Below are 21,573 nucleotides of genomic sequence, written 5' to 3' on the forward strand. Positions count from 1 at the left end.
TAACATTGCAAAAGCAGTTACATAACATGTAGGTACATTAGGCTATTCTGCAGACTGGTTTACAAACTGTATTATTATTATTTTCCTTTCAAATGGTTAAATTTTCAATCAGTGCAATTAAGAAAATATATTTGGTTACATGGCGTTATTAAAAGCAGACTGCAGCAGCTGGTTGGAGGCGGTGGAGTCTGTAGGCTCCGATTCGCTTTCAGAACAGACACAACAATAAACTTCACAACCTGGGAATATTTGCATTACTTTGAACTGATGGAAGAAAAGGGTAAAAACATTACTGTTACCTGTACATCTGAGAACTGAAAGCACTTGCCAGTGTGTTGTGAGCGCTATCCGCTGTTTATTTTTTAGACCAGACATGATTAATCAAGGCTGCCTCTGTGATCATACTAGTTTACCATAAAAACAATCAGACCCCGAATAAATGAAAGCTGCTTGTTAAGTAGATAACAGATAAGTAGATAACAGCAGTGTACTCGGTGATGATTTCTATAGCCTACTAGTGAGAACATCACCAGAGGACATAAAAGTTATTAAGTTTTTAAGTGGGTAACTTGAAAGCACTCGACTGAGTTACTTTTAATAAAGACTAACTTAGTAAAGTAACTAGTTGCTATTTAGAACTACAGTAACAAAGTTAAGTAACTAGATGAGAGCAAATGACTGAACCTCTGCAATGCGTTCTATAATCGCTCTAGTGTTTATACTTTTTATGAGCGACAGCGTCCAAAATCAAAGTTGAGCGATGATGGAATGTTGGTGACTTTGTCATAAATCGTTGTACTATAAACTGCCCTTTAGACATGATATGGGTTTGAATGTGTGTATTCACATGGACTTCTATGGATACACAAGTGTGTGCATATTTGTGAAAGTATGCCCCCCCACCCTGCATATGTATTTAAGTTATCCTTATATCAACTTCTTATGAAAATAGCTATTTTCACATTTGTTAGGATAATACAGAAATTTGTCCAGATAATGTAAACATTTGCATGGAGATGTTAGCCACAGTATTTATCCACAACATCAATTCATTTACGTCTATCAACGACAGCCCTCCACTGTACAACGTTTACTCTTGAACTGTATCTCACGGTTTATTTTCTGTCTGTGATCTAAATTTGAGACATTCATTCTCACCCTGGGACTCACCCAGACTCATTAAAACATTAGTTATTAGTCCATCCCACTCCATTGCCATCTTTAAGCTTGACCATGTATGTCCACAATCGCTATTGTCCGCCATGAGAGATTATTTACAGTCGATAAAACACTTTTTTAAAAGTCTGATAAACACAAGACAAGGGAGATTCCAATTTGCAGACTCTGTTTGACTGAAGTGTTTTCGAGTGCCGTCGAGGGTGTGTTCATCTGCCCATGCTTAATACAGGGAAATCAATGCCTGTCCATTTTATACACTTTGAGTGTCAAAGAGTCAAATTCATTACACAGAGGTTTGAACTCACTATGTGGAACCTTCCAAATTAACAAACTGGTCTCATACCACAGAGTAATTTCCCAGCCTATTTCCTCCACATTGCAACACAAGCTATTCATTTATACTCATCATGCCTTAAACATGATGTACTATGTAACATCCTGTGACACCGCATTGTCAATGTTGACAATCCACAATCACAGTCCATAGAAAACCATCTTTTCTGGAAGGTATCCTCCACTTCCGAAGCAGATACTGTCATCTTATGGTATTGTAATCAGACTGTCTAAACAGGGTGGTAATTAACAGGAGAGGTTGAACTCCCCTGTACATACCAGAAAATTACATACATCAACTTTTTTTTTTTTTTAGCTTTGGGATATGCGGACAAAATTACATACATTACACCCATGTTAGATCTCAGTGAATCTCATCAGTATGAACAATGCTTCATCAAGCCAGTTCTCCGCATTCCAGAAAACTATTTTTTATCACACTGTGAGGTTCATCTCATCTTGTTTGTAATGCAGTGTTTCTTTTACATTTTTGGCATTGAGCTGGCACGCATATCCAGTCGCTTGCTGCCCTGTTTCTTCATCTTCACAGTCACTTTTAGAAAAATATCAACCACTTTGTTGCCACCACTCTCCCAGTGTTTAATCTGTCTCTTTCTGCCCATTAAGTCCCCCACACCCCATAAAGGTCCTTCTTTTTTTGCTATGTATCAGCTGCTAAAATACAGGCTTTTCAACCTTTTTCAAAATAAGCAAGTGCCTTAGATTCATTGTTTTGTTTTGCTTTACTTCACAAGTTTTTTTCAGTCTTCTTTCATACTGTGGCTGATCATCATCCTCAGGTGAGGCACTGCTGTACAGCACAGTCAAAGTGAGGTGATCAGGGAGACGCCAACCAAGTTTATGAAGAGCTTCACAGTCAAACAGGTGGCAACTCAAAGGGAGACAGCAACGAAACTACACTTTACCAAGCTGCCATCCTTAAAAGAAATTTCCAAGTTCCAGCATCTTGTCCATAAACGCCTCTGAAGTCCAACCTTCTACCTCCTTCAACCTTCCACTATCTCCTACAGTGTCTCCTCTTCGTCCTCCGCGGTGGCACTGCTGTTGAGAACGGGCAGAGTTTCCTTCAGGGAGATATCGTCCACCTGCTTGGGCCCGCTGTCCTCCGGCTCCTCCGGTATGGACGGGTGGAGGCTGTCCGGGTCTGAGTTACTGATCACGTACCCCGGGAGGGAGGCGTGCGTGCTGACGGCGGGCGGGGCCGTGCTGCGGTACACGCGGCTGGAGACGAGCGTGGTGGAGCGGGTGGAGTGCCCGCCCCCGGCCAGGTGGGACTGGCTGCTGGTGCTGTTGTTGTTGAGGCCGGTGAGAACGGAGCCGTAGCGGTAGCGGCCGCAGACCACCGGGCCTTCCCAGTCGAAGGCCAGGTTCCAGCGCGTCCAGGTTTTCTTTATCTCCGTCTGGACCTGAGGGAAGGAGAAGAGGGAGGGGCGCTTACCATCAAGGGATAAGATGAATTTTTAAAAAGGCTAATTGATCATGAGCTAAGACTTTCAGCTCTTTCCTAAATTAATTTGCACCAGTTTGACCTGCAGAAGGGAGTATAATTAAAAGAAAAAAAAACTCTTCAAATGTTTTAAAAGTCTTTTTCACTGACAAAAACATCAGTGGGTTATTTAAACATAGGAGTCAAGTTAGATAGATTAAGTTAGATTTAGTTAGATTAATTTATATGGTCATAAAAGCCACCACAAGGTACAGATTAGGGTGTTATTCTCATTAGTTGTATGCATATGGGTCTTGGTCTTGGAGACATTTGCATACAATTACACATGGCACAATACAGTATATATATGCTGTATATACTGTAAATCAATAGGTTATTTAAACATAGGAGTATATTTAATGTATTGTGTCAGTCAATATCTTTAATCAACACCTTCAAAAATGAGAGATTCACTTTGCGTCTAGACCAGAGCTAAATGGTAATTGCAATTCTCTGGATTGTCCTGATGTGGTAAACCCCATCCATATCCAAGCAGGTTAAAACTGTAAGTATTAGTACAAATACGCTTTGATCCCGGTCTCTTTGGTACCAATTTAGAACTATGGTGGTTCTGGTATACAGTTCTGGTTGGGAGCTGTTTTTGGTTTTATTCCTTAAATTACAATACAGCTACTATTGCAACAGATATTCCCTGATTCAAGAGATAACAAAACCGCCAGAAATACAATTCTCCAAGTAATTTTGAGTTTGATGTACGATTGTCTCCCTCGCTCCGAAGGGTCTCGCCGGGTGAAAACAGTGTTCCAGTTTAAACAATGTGTGCAGTAATGAGGGTCAAAAAAGGGCAGGAGAGGAGGCATGAAGGACAGGTAGATAATAAAATGGGGTCAAGGGGAAGAGAGGGAGATTGAGAAGAACGAGTGCAGAGGTGATGAGGTGGTATAGAGAGAGGAGAACTGGGAGTGGGAGGCAGAGAGATAAAGTACAATATAATTTGGCCTGACAAGAGAAAAGTTCAAAGAGAAAGATAGAATTAGCATGTGGAAAAGGAAATTTAGGGAAAATGAAGACAAATGGGGCAGTAGAATATTCTGTGAATATTTTAGTGGCTATTTGACATTCATGTTTTCATTGTCACTTATCACCCTTTACACCCATCTAAAGAGTAGCCTATGATATCGTCTGTCTGATAGCTCTGTTTATGTGAAGCAAAACACTCGGCACATACCGAAATGTTCCAACGTTTTTCATCAGCATAATTAATGGATTCATTGACATTCATTGAGTGGCAGAGAGCTGAAATATGGCTTTTTGATGGGGAGGGGAGAGGATGAGCAGCATGAGAGTTGAATCACTTTTAATTTCATACTACATTATATATTCAAACCACCTACCAAGCGCTAGTGAAGCATACAGAGATGGAGTGATATCAACGCCCGAATCCAAACCTGCTGAAACAGCAGTACAGCCCTCGTTACCTTCATTTTGTTCATTTTAAACCCAAGCTATTTTTAAAGCTTTTTTAAAAGAACTTCCAACTTAAACCAAACAGGCTGTTTTGAACTGCTTCGAGCACTATATCCTCTTTATCTTTAATTTGAAACCAAAATTAAAACAAATAGTTTTCAATTGGTTTTAGTTTTAAACCTAGTTTTGGAACTTTTGTGCTTCTACCAAAATGTTCAGCGATATGTGGTGTGCTCCATTATGAAATCTATCCACTCACCTCTCCATTGCAGTAGCAATAGATGATGGACACAAAGAAACCCTGAAAAGAAAAGATTGATACAAAAGTTGTGAGCCGAGGACACAGTGGGAGTCAAGTCAATAACAGTCCAGTTAAGTCAAAGCAAATGTCATGAACAGCATTTATATGACGATCATAATCTTCTATCAAATGTCATTCTTCTCTCGGTACAATTCTAAAATCTAATATGAAATCAGAAGGGTCTTTTTATTTTACGGTCGTTCATAGTCACCCACTATCGTCACTTCTAATGTGCTTATCTAGAAAAAAATAATAATAATCATAATCTCTCTCAAGCTGCTTCCATTTTGACCTGCTTCACTGTCTGTTCCAGCATCCTGCTGGAGGACGACATACACTGTCTGTCTGTGAAAGGGGCTGATAATGGGAAGATGGGAAGGTGTGTGCTCATCCATGTCTGTCTGTGTGTGTTTGTGTGTGTGTGTGTGTATGTGTGTGTGCCTACTTACATGCCTGTGTCTGTGAGAGAGAACCAGACACTGAAAGTCTGACTAGCCTGCTGATTTTAACGCAGACTAAATCAGCACTGTGTACTCAGTAAAAATGACAAAAAAGTTCATCCTAACCCCTTCAGAAGAAAGCATTTACCAACCAGGGAAAAAAACACTAACATCTCAACTCCGAATCCTCTTTTTAAGACCCCGACTGATCTTTTATCATCACATTTGAATAGTTGTAAACAACCAAAAACTTTTATGAAAATACATAATGATGGAACAGAACTAGTTCAAGTCACTGATTAAAGAAGCAAAAACTTTAGATGGAAAAATGTCACTTATTAAAGAAGTAAAAACTTTAGATGGATAAATGTGAAGCAAAACAAAAGAAAGCACATGTCTCTAATGAAGAGTAAAATTCTGCATAGAATTACATTGCACTTGTTTCAGTGCAGTGTCACTGCAAAATGATTTGGTTAAAGTTAGCTGAAAAACATTACCATATGAATCATATTGTGTTAAACGCATGCCCATCATGTGTCAATTTCTCTTTTTTGTGTTGCTTTTATGAATTAAATACCCATTAAAAACCTTTCCACAATGCTTAAGCGAGAGACAGAAATTGTTTGATATTTAGCAAACAGAGACGTACACCCTTAATTAACCTCATCAACCCTGCCGGTCCCACCGGTGGGTCCATCAATACAAAAGCATGTTTCGTGGCCAAGCTTTGTACAGAAGTTTATTTTAAATTCTAGTCAAGATGCCAAAGTTTCCGAAGATACCAAATATGTCATGCGGAATTACAGCGAAATGTGAATGAAATGAAAAATGGCATCTTGGGTTTGAATATTTCACTTAATATAAGCGTGCTAAAGCTTCAATGAAGCATTGGAATGAAATACAGAACATGTATGTGATGTTGTACAGTATGGAAAAGAAAAATCTAACTTTGAAGCTAATTAAGGGGAAATTTGAGGGGAAAATCAGAGTTCTAGGGGTTAAATAAGTTAATGATCAAATATGACAGTGTCTGATGGTGGTATACTAGTTTGTCAATTAATTAATGGTCAGCATTTCTTAATGTTTAATCCTCTATGTGCTGAGTTTCATGAACATATGGATTATATACCACAGCAGTTTTTCCTCCTTGCGTCGACACTGAACGTACAAAATATTAGAGATACTCTTTTCACAAAGTACACTGATCAGGTGAAATGCGTCACCCCTTATTGATTTCCCCTTCTTAAATCTATACCAGCCACAAAGTAAGACATGGAGGTAAAGAGGAGCAGACGAGTTAGAGAAGGGTTTTTAAGCTTTGAGGCAGCTGAGATGTGGATTGTGCAAAAAGGGGGCTGCAACTCAATATCAGGAAGATGTTCCTGTCTTCTACGTTCATTGTGTTTCTAAATGTGTTTTTGAAAAAGGAGCGGTTACCTTCATTTTGTTCATTTTTGTCTGCTGCTTGTCTGTATTTCTGTCTGCCCACTGTCTGTTTGAAATCTAGCTATGCTGCCAAGTCCTTCCTTTCTGTGCTACAGACCTTCTTGTCTGCCTCCCTGCCTGTCCATCTGCTTTAAATCTCACTTTTACATGAGATTCAGTGTAGGAACATTTTATTTCACTGCTTGTAATGGGAAAAAAAAAGTGTTCAGTTATCCACAGAAAAGGGAGTTTCGAGAACTTTAAATTATAAAGCAACAATTGAAGAGTGAAACTTAAGAACACTGAGCAGATACAAGCAGATACAAATGTGTGTGTGCATGCAACATTGTGTGTGACTTTATGCTTGTGGTTGTATAGGTGTATACAGTATATACAGTGTGTGTGTGTGTGTGTGTGTGTGTGTGTGTGTGTGTGTGTGTGTGTGTGTGTGTGTGTATTTTTCTTTCTGTCAAGCCTAACTGTAGCAGTAGATGTTAGTGCAAGACATTCTCTTTGCTTGCTTTAAGCTCGTCTCCGCTGCTGCTACTACTGTCAAACCTACCAACGAATAAAAGCTGAGCAACACATTCACACACACACACACACACACTACACAATGTGCACACACTCTGCCCTCTGAATGTTATAAAACACCTTTCCTGACTTCAGCTCCATATCTGTTCCACACGGTGTAATCCATCTTTTCACTGGTGTGTGGCTGAACTGTGGCTTTCAGCCTGGTGTGTGAGACCGGGTTCAAGAAAAAGCATTCAGCAGAAATTGTTTTTCTTCTCAGCAGTTTTGTGCCAGTGTGTGCGCTGGAGCTCATTAATACTGAGGTGAGAGGAAAGCAATGTGTTTGAGGGTGCGTGGGTGTGTGTGTGTTTGTGCAATTACGTGCGAGAGTGTTTTTGTGTAGGTTTTATCTCTGAAAGGGGAGACCCAAGGCAATGGCAAATTTACTGTGATATTTCACTTTGGCAGAATGTTATGAACAGACAGCCTTTCCTGATCATCCCTGCTCACCCTTGGTATTAAGCCTTTCTCAGACTCTCTTCATTCAAGGCAATAATATTTCATGAAACCTTTGACACACCACACAGAAAAAAATATATATTGTGGTTGCAATGCCATGACTTCTTGGACTATAGTTTCCAAATGGAAGGAAGTGAGTGACATTTCTGTGATTGGTTAAGGAAGACTTGACCTGGACTCGACTTCTTGAGAGTATATACAGTACGTGCTGAAAAATAAAATGCTCTACTTGAAGTGAAACGTTGCTTCGGTGATCCAACTGAAACATCTGGCATGACACTCAGATATTCAGTCAATAGTCTTTTGACAGAAATCTGAATGTATACAATACTAGGGGCGTCTTCCTGATATTGAGCTGCAGCCCCTTTTTGCACAATACACATCTAAATTGTCTCACAGCTTCAAAATCCTTCTCTAACTCGTCTGCTTCTCTTCATCTACATCTCCTCCTTTGTGACTGGTATAGATTTAATAAGGGAAATCAACATGGGATAATGGCTTTTTCATCTCATCAGTGAACTTTGTGAAAAGAGTAAGTGTCCCTATATTTTGTACTTTCCGTGTATATATATCTATCAGTTCTATGTGCATCAGAAATGCTTACCAAACCAGATTAACAGCAGCATAATGTTTTTTACTGCAGCACCGAAAGAAGCAGGAATGCAAATTCATACATGTACACATGGATTACGAATCATGCACATAATGAAGAGAAGCCTGCGAAGTTCAGGCAGCCAATTAGAGTCACGCTGCAAGACACATGATACACACACTACTCATCGCAACTCGCATCAAACGCCCCCCTCGCATTAAGGCAGTCTATTTAAAGGGATAGTTCTCCCAAAAAATTAAAATTCAGTCATTATCTATTCATCCTCATGCCAGTGCAAAATCGGAGGAGTGTTTTTTCTTCATACAACTTTCCAGAAGTTCTGTGTTCCCAAAAACTCATGAGATCATGCAGCCATGGAAGTCGTTGAAGACTCGATTTACATTAATTAATCGATAAAATGTAGGTTTTTTTCCACTCACAGAGTGATCGCATGGCGTCAGAAGACTTGGATTATGCTGCATGCGCATAATCCCTTGCTATTTTTGAAGCCTAAAGGACCGGTCTTCATTTACTGCAATTGTTTGGAAGAGAGCTTCCATTGGTTTAGACTTTTGAATGATGCCTCGCTGCATTAAGGGATAAGGGTTTGTGCTCTGTGCTTTCTATTACTGCCTGTCTTTTGTGCTACTGTCTGTCTTCTGTATTGTTGTCTGTCTTTCTTTTTTGAGTTGTTTCTCATTTTCTGTAAAGCACTTTGTAAACTGTTTTTTGAAAGGTGCTATACAAATAAAGTTTATTGTTATTATTATTATTATCAGTATTATTATAAGCTCCAAATCGTCACTCCCTGCTCTCAGCAAGATCAGAAACCTAGACGCTATAATTATTTGCATTCATTCTCAATAATCTGTTTACTTGAGTTGTCTGACTGAACTGCATGAATAAAATGTAAAGAAACGTACAAAAGGCAGACACTAGTGGTTTATTGAGTGCTGTATATTTTCATGGTTTCTGTGCAATCACTGGATTATTATATGCACAAACACATGCGAAGACAAACAATCACACCGACATGTACACACATATATTATGTTTACACAGCATGATTCTGTGTTTGAGCGGGAAAGCAGGCTCATCTGCTGTTGTTGCCACTATAGACTGTCACAAAGTCATCACACACACACACACACACACACACACATACTACATACATACACACAAATACACCACCCCCATTTCAAGAGGTCCTCTTAAGGAGTTTCTGTGTAATCAGACAGGGAAGATGGGATATCTGCTCCCCAGTGAGAGAACTAGGGTTGTTGTGGGCGCAGTAAATGTAACAGTATAAGCCCACAAACACGTCTTACAGTTCTGCAGCAATAGGGTTTCTTCACTCATAGTCTTTATAAACCAGCGGGACTGGGGTGAGGACTTCAGCAGGGTTGAAAGAGAACACAATTATCCAAAGAAAAAAAGCTAAATCTTATAGGGGAAAACAATGCAACGACTTCCCTAAACATTATCACTCCTCTTGATAGCTTAAAGTGATGTTGAACTTTGGTGGTACCTTGGGTTGTGTAGCTCCCTGGCCATGATATAACCCCAAAATCGTCTATCTGTTCCTCCGGTGCTCCGGTAGAGGACATTATGTCTTGTTTGTAATACTTCAAAAATACAGATTATTCCATTCTCCATTCATGAATTTTGATTGATATCAGCAGTTATTTATAAAGTAGGTGTAACTTTGCTTTGGCGAACTCCTGTATTTTAATATGACTAACTCCGTCCCTTTCAATTTCCCCTTGGCAGGGCTCATTTCCTGATCCATTTATGAAACTGAAACGACAAGCTGATGGATTTTGGCAGAAGTATGTACTGGGCACACTGAAACATGTTATGTTCAGCAGGTGAAGTATGCCAAGCTTGAAATAAAGTGTGATGAGTTATGAAATGTACTTAATTTACAATTAATTGTTAATTTACAGGAAAAGCCGTGCCCGCATTTACACACGGTGTGAAATTGCTCATTCAGACTTAAGTACAGGCAACAATAATGATGCTGAATAAAAGTCATCAATAGAGCTTCTCTGAATAATGAAAAGCAGTCTTGACACTGACAGACACCCAGAATAATCCTTTCAGAACAGTTGGCACTATACTGTTAAATGAAAGTCATTTGGGTGTGAAAGCTTAAGCAAACATTTTGTCCACCGTGAGTCTTTCGTCAAACATTTTCTATAGAGCATAAACAGAAAAATGTCTTTGATCTATGGATTGAAGCTTTGTTGTTTGTATCATCGCAAATATTGATTAAAGTGGCTGAGTTAACATTGGAAGAACAAGTGTGCTAGGGCTCTCTCAGTGATTGGGTGGGGGTTACGCATGATTGATGAGTGAGTGAAACTACATTGACCTTAAAGTGATGTTGAACCTTGGGTTGTGTAGCTTCCTGGCCATGATATAACCCCAAAATCAGCGATTCTCTGTTATCTGTTGCTCCAGTAGAGATGAGAGAGAATTGTGTTTTTGTCTCTCTCCATTCACTGCCATTATATGGCGAAACATATCTCAACATCACACTTCTAGCACAACACTGACAATATATAATAAAACGAATCATTCTGCAGAATTTTTTTTAAGTGAATCGCTCTCTTAATGTTATTAAACCAACAAGTGTAACATCAAAATCCGGTCGGAAGAATTTCTGTGTTACTCAAACTGAATGGTTTAATAAACATAAAGAAAGCGATTCACACAAAAAATGTCAGCAGAATGACTTGTATATATTGTCAGATCTGCTTTGTTCGCGTTCGTTTATGTGCTAGAAGTGTGATTTTCAGACCTGTTTCGCCACACAATGACAGTGAATGGAGAGAGAAAAAACGCAATTCTCCACTCGTCTCTACCGGAGCACCAGATAACAGAGTCTCACTGATTTTGGGGTTATATCACAACCCAAGGTACTTCCAAAGTTCAACAACACTTTAAAAACTCCACCTGTTAACACCAAAGTGCTGTGGTAGCACAGTGTTGTCGTAACCAAGAGGATCACAGAACAAAATATTCAATTCAAACATTGACTACAGATGGAAAATCACAATTAGCTTCCTGGCAGTTGGTTGATGCTTCTGTGACTTCTACCGTCCTGCCTGGTGTACGAGCACACTCTGTATTTCCCTTATGCAGAGCTCTTGGGGCTCTGCATTGCCTAAAGAGCACATATTGTAATTCCCCTAAGCAGAGTGCATTGCAAAACGTTTTACACACAAACAAATGAACCAACGAACACACACACAGCGCTCCTCCTGAGCAGCTATCAACATGAGTGAATTCTGTTTGAGGATGTCCACTTAATGTACCAGGAACTGTAGCGCTCCCAAGATGTTATATTGAGTATGTAAGTATATGTAATTATGACATGACTGGAAAGAACTCGCCAAGTACCTGGAAAGAGTTGAAAAACAGCTCACAGTACATGCGGACCTCCCAGCTCGGACCCTTGAATGTATGCGGCATCCCCACAAAGATGATGTAGTGGATGCCAAACACCAGCACTAGCACCAGGGTGGACTTGGCCAGTTTCCTATGGAGACACACACACACACACACACACACACACACACACACACATATATAATTGTCAAGGAAACTTTGCAATATGATGCCAAATTGGTACAATATTGGTTCCACAATCAGATATCTTGCATGATACGATATATCATAGAAGTCCCATTTTATAATCTGTAAGAGAACAGGCTATATGCAATAGCCACAGTAGCTACTAATGTAGTATAGATGCTTCTATGATATCTAACATGGACATTGTAATAACACAAGCATGAACTTGGCCAGCTTCATATGTGCAAACAAAAAAAAAGAAAGTAAATTTTCTTTGTGGATTAAAAACTGAGATAACAGAGAAAATTAGGATGCACATCAAACAGACAGAAGGAATGCAGATGACTTTTCTGTGGGGAGATAAATAATCAGCATTAGGTTTGTGTGTGCCAGCTCAATGAACAGATTGACTCCTAACCATGACTCCGTATTCAGAATAGTAATGGATTCATTTTGGCAAGCTTACAGTACTTCCACAGATAGAGATGAATCACTCGGCCTGGATACAGACAAAGTTTCTGCAGGGAAATTTATTTGTGAAAGAATTATTCTTGTTCTCCAAACTGCTCTTGTGGGCACTGATCTGAAATGATTTACTATTTTCACAGCTCTATAACTACTAGGCTAAAGCATTTAATTCAGTCTTTGTTAAAGTCATCAGCTTTTTCTCTAGGCTAATTTGGGGGTGCTTACAGAAGCAATGAATCAGCCGGGGCAAAACTGGGGTATTTTCATGGAATTCACAAAGCATTTTTCATTTCAATTGCTTTGTAGCTTGAAATATGCAATATATCTGCATGACAGGAGTTTTAAATTGAAACTTAAATTGAAATTGAGTTGTTTTTTCTCATGTTTTTTTTCCTCCTTACTCTTCTTTGTTACCTCCAGAACATCTGTAGTAACATCTGTCATGTAGGAGGTTTGTGATTAAAACACATCAGCTGTTGTGGTGTTTGCATCACTTATCGCCCGCCAACGTGTTTGAAATATCAATCAGTATCAGTGGTACCCCCCCCCGCCCCCGCCCCCCAGAACTGCGATATTGGAAATGGTTTCAAATAGTTACACTCCCTTAAGTGATAAATTTTAAATTTAGTGGTGCCAATAAAAATTGGCACCACTGTTTTTGAGTGTGCTACATGCTGTTGAGTATTTTTTACTATAGTAGTGCAGTGAAAAGTACATTAAAGAGGCACAAACTAGCTGGATAACTCTGTATTTTTATGTAATTTTCTGCCTTTTCTTCGTTGGCCCCTGCAAGCTGCAAGAGTTGGTTGGTATTGTGTAGAGCTTGATATTGAGTGCAAGACAGCTTGGAGCTCTGAGGTCACTAGTTATTTTCTTACTTCTATAATCCTGTGAAATGGTGAGAAATTACATTTTTTTTCTTTTATTTTATTTTTACAGAGGGCATTTCTTGCACCATGCTTGATCTGAGTTTTAATTTCAAATTTAATTGAATTATGAAAGAGTTGCATTGCTTATTCGCAAATAAATACTCTATCTGTACCACTAAGATTGGTTTTAGTTTAAATCATAACGTATCACACGTCCCAAACTGCTGGAAACTCACAGCAAACCTTACAGAAGAGGATGGTGCCATTTTCCAGACTCTCTGTCCCCTACCAGTCCAGTTTTTCATGATAATGGTTGTTTTATTTTTTTGTTTTTTAGTTGATGCAGTGGTTTGTGTGTGGGGGGTCTGCATTCACTTCTACTGCTGGCTGCCTGGTGTGAACATTTTTTCCTGATTTAAAAAATACTCCATTTTTCTCGCCCAGAACACATTAAAATGAATCCCCCAGTGACAGGCTCCCACGAATCACCTACGGTGGCCTATGTGGGACGGTAACTGCATTCACATGTGAATATATGACAACTCAACGAAAACAAAATGCAAACATGGTGAAATGCAGAAAAACGCCCCCCATTAATTTTACAGGCCTTTTATGAAGGACTGAGTGGCTGTTGTCATGCTCCCTATGAATTCTGTCATCAATAGACAAATCCTGAAGCTGCCCCAATCACAGTTAATGGGACAGGAAATGTGGGGACACAGTGACAGCAAGGGGGACTTTATGGGGATATGGGCACATTTTCTGGTTCGCACAAACACTCACGTCGAAGTCGGCTCTCCAGCCACCTCACATGAAGAGTGTCCCTTTCAGCGCCGCGGCTGCCGGTTTCAAGAGCCTGATCACTATCATCTGTTCTGGCTAATTCTCATGTTTATCCCCACAAAGCAGCCGCGCTAGCAGCATTCAGAATAACCCCGCATGCTTCCAAGCACACACACACTGTAATTAAAATGGTTTTTATCTGCCACGATCCTGTCTACACCCACAATGAAAAATACTGCTGATAATTGGTATACAAACATTAGAGCACATTCTATCTGTGTGTATGCGTGTTTGTGTGTGTGTGCTTACACATTTACGCATGTGTTCTGCAGGTGTAAGTGTGTGAGAGAAAAAGAGAGAGAGTGAGAGAGAGAGAGAAATACAAAGATGGATTTGTTTTTATGTAAAACATGGCTGGGAATTACACATTTTATCAGTTAATTTGACAGGGGATGTAGCATAATGAAAATAGCCAAACGTATGTTAATTTGCACAAATAGAAGTCAAGTTTCTAGTTTCCCTGAGGCAAAACACATAATTTGCGACACAAACTGAGACAGTCTATGTTTAAAACAGCATGTTTCATCCTATGGTTTTCTGATCATTAGGCAGGCAAAACATCTCAAAAGAAAAAAGAACAGCGTAAAGGAAGGAGATGCTAAGAGGAAAGAAAATCAAACATGCAACTGTAAACAGCCTATGAACAAATTCGTATTTTTGGGCTTTTCTTTTGTGTGAAGTTTATTCCAAAACACAGTTTGCCTTCAAACAATAATTCAAGGTAACAGCATTGCCGAAGTGAGAGCAAGACCCCAAGTGAAGATTACTTTAAGTTTGGATTTGATTTGAACAAATGGGAAGTGTATTAAAGATTCAAATAAACAGCTGGTGTGATACAGTCAGTTCAGCACAAACCTGTATTGTTTCCTGGTGTCGTATCTCCCTGCATTTGTCTCGCGGATCTTGGTGGCCAACACTCGTACGATGTTCACAAACAAGACGAAGTTGAGCTAAAACAGAAACAAGAGAGGCGGAAAGCTGACTATTAATGTTGGCTAAAGATGGAGAATGTAAGTACTCTCACTACATATTCTCTTATTATAACTGACATGTTTGAAATACAAGAAGTGAGATAAATTTGAAGTGTTATTGCAACTACTTGTTTGTCGACCATGGATGGATTTCCCAATAGGAATAAGAATAAGTGTTTGTTTAAAAATCCTTCATAACATATCCTTGTACTTGTCATTTTCAATTTTCACGAGTAGCATAAACATTATGTTTGGACACGCTTTGTGTGAATGATAAAGATCCGTTTATGTTTGAGGCTTTTTCAATAGACTGATGTCTTGCGTGTGCTGTGCTGTGTGTTGTTGTGATGAAGTGCCATTGGGAACACTTGTGGGGCTTGTGTGTTGGCAATGGCACTAGTGATTCATTTAAGATGTTTTGGCTTAAATTTGTGCTGGGAGATTATATTTGCAACTGTGGCTGATAAAAAAAAAAAAAGTTTAACTGTATAGAATAGTTTATCATTGACACATATTCCCCTAATCGCATGATTTGATGGACCATCTGAGTTAAGAGCTGCTTAACAATTTACACTCTACACTGTTTTTAGGCTTTTTAAGACCATTTGCTATTCTGAAATTCCCCATTTCCTTCCAAGCTCCAATGGAACAGTGCAGCCTAGACAGTAATGGAAATCTAACTGCAAAAAATCCCCACTCTAATCCCCAAAACAAATCCCATATACTTAAACCAATTCTCTTAAATTCCTCTAGTTTTCTCCGAGGCTTCATTATGAAAAGCCTTGAAAGCAGAGTTTAAATAAGAGTAGCGCTAGAGAACAGGCTTAAACTGTAATACTGAGGCCAAGCGAGGAAGCATTGGCACAGCAGCGCTTAGAGCTTCCAACTCATTTGACAAGAGCAGTTCTCTTTGAAGCCTGGCTGGCACCCAGAGGTGGGTCATGTGAAGTGTGAAATGGATCCAATATATTGTTCGGAAAAAACTGGTGGCACAGATAGGATAAGGATTTTGACTTGACTTTTGATGTATTTGTAAGCCGCAGCAAAATCAAGCATTTTTGGCCGCAATAATCACAAAAAAACTCCTGGTGGGACTGGTCTAACAATGTCATCTAACAATGCATTGGATTTACAATGATTTTAGCCAAGTGTTGATGATAATTTCATTCATATGCAAATGCAAAGCACCTCTGCAGCCACCTGAGCCTGATGGAGCGTCATCTCCGTGCTTAAGGTTAGTTCAGTCAGACAACTCACATAAACAGATTATTGAGAATGAATGCAAATATGGACACAGACTTCAGTCTGGCGTCTAGGCTCTGATCCTGTCACTCCCTGCGAGCGTACACCTAAATCAGTCAAATGAGAGAGCAGGGAGTGACGATAGGGAACTTCCCCCCCCGGGTAAAACCTAGAATCCTAGATGATGAAATGATGTATGGTGAGCAGCAGCAGCAATAACCGAGCAGCAGTGATCGTCAGTCTGAGCAGCCGCAGCGTAGCAGCAGCATAGAGAGAGTGAGCAAAGTGCATTTGCATCTTAAATAGACCGCCTTATTGAGAGATATGATAGTTGAGTTGGTAGTTGGTAAATGAGATGAGTAGAGTGTGGATCACGCGTCTTGCAGCGTGACTCGAGTTGTCTGCCTGAAATAGCTTTGAGTAATTTATTTATTTGTTACTAGCAAATAACAAGAAATCACTAATTACTAAATGGCTTAACAAGAATCACAGAATTTCTTTTATTTTATTTTTTTTCGCCCTCTCCTTCTCTCCATTAACCCAGACATCCCAGGAAACATTCACACACAAAATCAAAAGTACATCTACACATACTGATATATACTTAATGTTGCCAATACAAGTGACTGTTGCCCGTATGCATGATAGAAACAGGGTTGGGAGGTAACCCTCGACCCGTAATGAGGAAGGAAAACATGTTATTGAGGAAAATGGTGAAGGTGATCCGCCACAAAGAAAATGAGAGAAAAACTGAGGTAATGGAACTCGCATTTTGATTGTGTACCCACAGGCAGCGCCATCATTTTACATAATAATAGTAATACATTGTATTCTTTCCTAAGCTCAAGGCGTTTACAATTACAATTACAACAGACAGAATTGAGAAAACATGGAGACACAAACACAATGGAAGATTGCTGAGAACAGAAAGCACATGGTCTGAATTACTGGCAGTCAAGGAGGGTGTTGATTAAAGTAACAATCCACAACTTTTTCATATACTCTCCATCACCAATTGATACCATACAATTGTGATTCAACCTATACCTAGGTTCATGAAGAGCTCTTTCACTTGCTGTTCTAAACACCTATAAGGAGGTTCCTCTTTTCTAGGAAAAATCCTAAGTGATGCAAGGAAGTGATGTGTTTATGTTTACAGAGGCAACAACAGCGGTTTGTTTAGAACTAATAAAAGGTAGGTAGAAGAAATATAAGAAGCCGCAGTCTATATTGAGTGGCTTTATTATTACAGTATGTTGGCCCAGTGACGACACTGAGTTGGTTGACATTGCATTGGTGAGAACACCAATGCAATGTCTTCTTCTAACCAGAAGAAGAAGAATCTTGCAGATTATCACTTTAATAATCTTTAAAATTTAAATTAAAGAAATGATCTGTGTCAGTGCAAGCCAGCAATGAGATTAATAAGGAACTAGAAGGGCACTCGGAGACCGCAGACCTCCGCCAAGGTTCGTGCTGTTATTGCTTGTTTGTGAGTCGGATCCGGATCCGCTCCAAAATTTAATGGGTTCTTCCTTGGCCCATGCTGCACCCTTCCACGAAGTTTCATGAAAATCGGGCCAGTAGTTTTTCCGTAATCCTGCTAACAGACAAACAAACAAACAAACGGCATCGAAAACATAACCTCCTTGGTGGAGGTAATAATCAAGTCTCTAGAAATTGGATTATAGAGAGTACAGACACTGAGATTATCATGACATGTCATTTCCAGCAATATTAATTAAAAGTGCATGTGTGTGTTTGTGTTTATTCTGAGGGTTAGCAAACTATATCAGAAATATAAACAGCACCCTTCTCTTTACCCAAAAGCCTATGATTATCTGAGTGTCACTTACTGTAAAACTGCACTAGAGATGACTTTTATGTAAAAAAAAAAAACAACAAAAAAAACACCGGCTTTATTATCATCCGAAATCACAAAGTGAGGCTGCAACAAAGAGGAACGTCTCATCCTCCCTAATTAAGATCCCGTAGATTCGCCCTATGTGCCCAAATGAAAAAGGAAATACAGAAACACATAGAGAGTGAGTGAGTGAGTGAGTGAGTGAGTGAGTGAGTGAGTGAGAGAGAGAGAGAGAGAGAGAGAGAGAGAGAGAGAGAGAGAGAGAGAGAGAGAGAGAGAGAGAGAGAGAGAGAGAGAGAGAGAGAGAGAGAGAGAGAGAGAGAGATGCATTATGCTAATCACGTCAACAAGTAACATAACAAATAAAGGTCCTTAACTCCAGCACAGAGTTTAAAGAGTGAACTAAACCCCAAACCCAAATCTTTGGTGAAGCCTGACACCTAATGGTGAAAAGTAGGGTACTGAACTGACCATCTGCAATTGGCTGGTCTTTGTGCCAGGTAATGTCACTACCTGTTGTACTCTATAGAAGGTGACATCACCTGGCTGAAAAACCAGCCAATAGCAGATGGCCATTACCCTACTTTTTACCATTAGGCGTCAGGCTTCACCACAGATTTTGGTGGGGTTTATAGTTACTCTTTAACAAGTCAAAGATCTGATGTTGAAAAATGCTGAAGAGGGTGCAAAAAAACTCATAACAAAACGCACAGGTAGTGATGTCATATGATTGATGAAGTTTGGGATTGGCTGAGCAGATTTAAGACAAACACTGCCCTTGTTGCGGCAAAATCAGGACGTGCTATTCCGGTCACTGTATATTTTGTATTTTAATAGTGGAACCATACCGTTTACACGACTATAACACGCTCTCATCTTCTGGAAGGAAAAGAATATTTTCATGCCGAGTTCCTCAAGTCTCTGAAAAAGTTTCGGCCTTTTAATGATGTGCCTTCATTGCTCCTATCTGTTGCTGTGTTTATACGCCCCTTCTCCCTATCTGTGCTTTTCTTCCCCTCCTGTTATAAACTGGAGATCATTAAAAACAAACACATTCACGCAGGTTTAGAGGTTACTCTCTGTCTTAGATGTTGGAGGGAGGGTTAATTATTGAGGTCAGTTGTTATTCGCTGTGGTTTGACTGTGCCTTGGTCTGGGACTGCTTTTCTTACAGGTGTTGATGGTTCAATAATTGGACTCCCCCCCCCCCCCCCCCCCCCCCCCCCCCCACCACCACCACCACCACCACCCCACCACCACCACACACACACACACACACACACACAAAGCAGGTTGCCTTGGGCCTTCTTGATTTTTGTCGTTTGTGTAACGCTGTTACTAGCTTAGCCTAGATTTTTTCATTTCAATGTTTATTTGAATAGGGACAGACACATAGACATAGAACATTTAAACTAAAATAGTCTGATGTCACATATCATAACATTTATAGCCTAAGCTATTTGCAAGATGTTGGGAATTATTGGAAATTGTGAATGTACAACTGATATACTTGGGTTTGATTTGTTATACTGGTCAGCTTCACAGACAAAACAGGTAGCGAGCTTGAAACTAGCACTAAGCTAGTTTTCACTTGTTTCATACTTATGACATTCTGCTGACATATTCATTCTTGAATCCCTCAAGCAAAACTTATTATAACCTTAAACTCAACCAGACCATTAAGATATCCCTGTACTTAATTAGGTCTGGAAAGCAGTCCTGACAATTTAATACTTTTCTTCTTTTTTTCATGTGAGGGCAGTTGGACTGCACAAGACAGTAAAATACACGCACACACACACACACGCACACACACACAGACACACTCACACACACACACACACACACACACACATACACACACACACACACACTATCCACCCAAACTGTGATAACTGTTCCAGTGTCACAGTGCAGGAGTTTATGCTCACTTCAGCCAACGAAAATGTCAAAAGAAGATTTAAGGGATGACAGTTGTTTGTTTTGGCCCCTCTCAAAGCCCCGTCCACATAGAAAACAGCAAACTCTGTCAAACACACACACACACACACACACACACACACACACACACATATATATATACACATACCCCAATGGCTGTCAGGATGGGTACCTGGTAGATCCACTTAATGTTACCTGCACTTAGCTCCCAACACCTGCAGTAAAGACAAACACAAGAGGAGAGGAGAGGAGAGGAGAGGAGAGGAGAGGAGAGGAGAGGAGAGGAGAGGAGAGGATGAAAGAAGTCAGAAAAATAGGAACAAGAAGCAGCTGAGCAAGAAGAAGGGGAGTGGAGTGTTGAAATAGTGGTCATTAAAAAGACAGAACTGGAGCTGCAGACAGAGGAGACACAAAGTCAATGTGGAAACTTGACACCATTTAAAAACAGAGGAGAAAGAGAGAGAGAATATGAAAAGGGGAGAAGGAAGAACAGAGTAGGGGGAGAAAAAGAGAAAGGGTACTTTCATATTACTTAAAGGGTTAGAAATTATTCAGAGGGTTAGAAATGTGTGCTTGTCATAAAAAGGAGCGAGAACAAGAGAGATGATATAGATAGAAGCTGAGATGGAAAGTCAGACAGAAGCAGAGGTAGAGGCAGAGAGGAAATGACAGGCAGGGGAAGAGAAAATGAAAAATTGGCAGAGATGTGAATGAGTCACAGGAGTCCAGTCCACACAGCTCCACTGTGACCTTTCCTGATATTGGCATCATCATCCAGACAGTCTGTGCCCATTAACTGATGAGGCTCATCTAAAGCATTGCGTACTGGATCTAAGATTAAAAGCATTTGTGTCAAACTGCCCTCTGTATAGGTAAACGTACGCCATCCACCCTTTTGTTGTATTTTGCAGGTACTTAGTTTACTTTCTAATCACGTGTTCGCAAGATGGTTGTCACGTGTATCCTGAGGTTATTCGGAGCGCTCTTTGTGCACGTCCTCAAAAATTAGCACTACGGGTCTGCAAGGTGCAATACCCACATCCACAATTTTATGCCCAGTGACGTGAGAGATGCTAGGACAGAAACTTGTCCGCAACTACCAATATCTCTTGTCTGGATTTGTCTGGACAAATATGCACGCCAGAATAGCTGGCGAGAAATTGACAACATTTTAGGGATAAACACTGAAACATGCAAGATTAAATGGAAGCAAATCCGTGACCGTTATGTCCTGCACGGCGGGGAAATACTGGAGAAACGGAGTGGAGATGGGGCTGATGGCGTGTTTTGCCCCCCAAATCATTCTCCGTCTGGGCTGGTTAAAGGCATTTATCAATGAGCGGTCCACCGAGACCAATTTCTCAGAAAATATGATGAGTATCTTATAACGTTTTCTCCCTTCACTGTGACTGTAGCCGTAATGTCTTCAGTACCTCCTTAGCGGATATCTGGTGGACATACCTTTTTAAACCGTGTGAACAATGCCATTCGCGACGTAACCACTTTGCGTAGGTGTAGGCGTAGCGTAATGAGATTGAAGTATGTGTCCAGCATAG

At 40.0% G+C, this 21,573-nt stretch overlaps 1 protein-coding gene across 1 annotated transcript in view; it reads right to left on the reverse strand.

The window, feature by feature from the left end:
• Window positions 1–2,537: 2,537 nt before the first annotated feature.
• Window positions 2,538–21,573, reverse strand: part of pth2ra (parathyroid hormone 2 receptor a) — a 62,667-nt gene continuing 43,631 nt past the window's right edge. The window contains exons 9-13 of the mRNA XM_078285920.1: window positions 20,166–20,232; window positions 14,855–14,949; window positions 11,646–11,784; window positions 4,707–4,748; window positions 2,538–2,939 (exon numbers count right to left, since the gene is read on the reverse strand). Coding sequence (XP_078142046.1) covers window positions 2,538–2,939; window positions 4,707–4,748; window positions 11,646–11,784; window positions 14,855–14,949; window positions 20,166–20,232 — 745 coding nt within the window. The remainder of the gene's footprint in view (window positions 2,940–4,706; window positions 4,749–11,645; window positions 11,785–14,854; window positions 14,950–20,165; window positions 20,233–21,573) is intronic.

The sequence above is a fragment of the Centroberyx gerrardi genome, chromosome 10 (assembly GCF_048128805.1).
Source record: "Centroberyx gerrardi isolate f3 chromosome 10, fCenGer3.hap1.cur.20231027, whole genome shotgun sequence".
NCBI lineage: Eukaryota > Metazoa > Chordata > Actinopteri > Beryciformes > Berycidae > Centroberyx > Centroberyx gerrardi.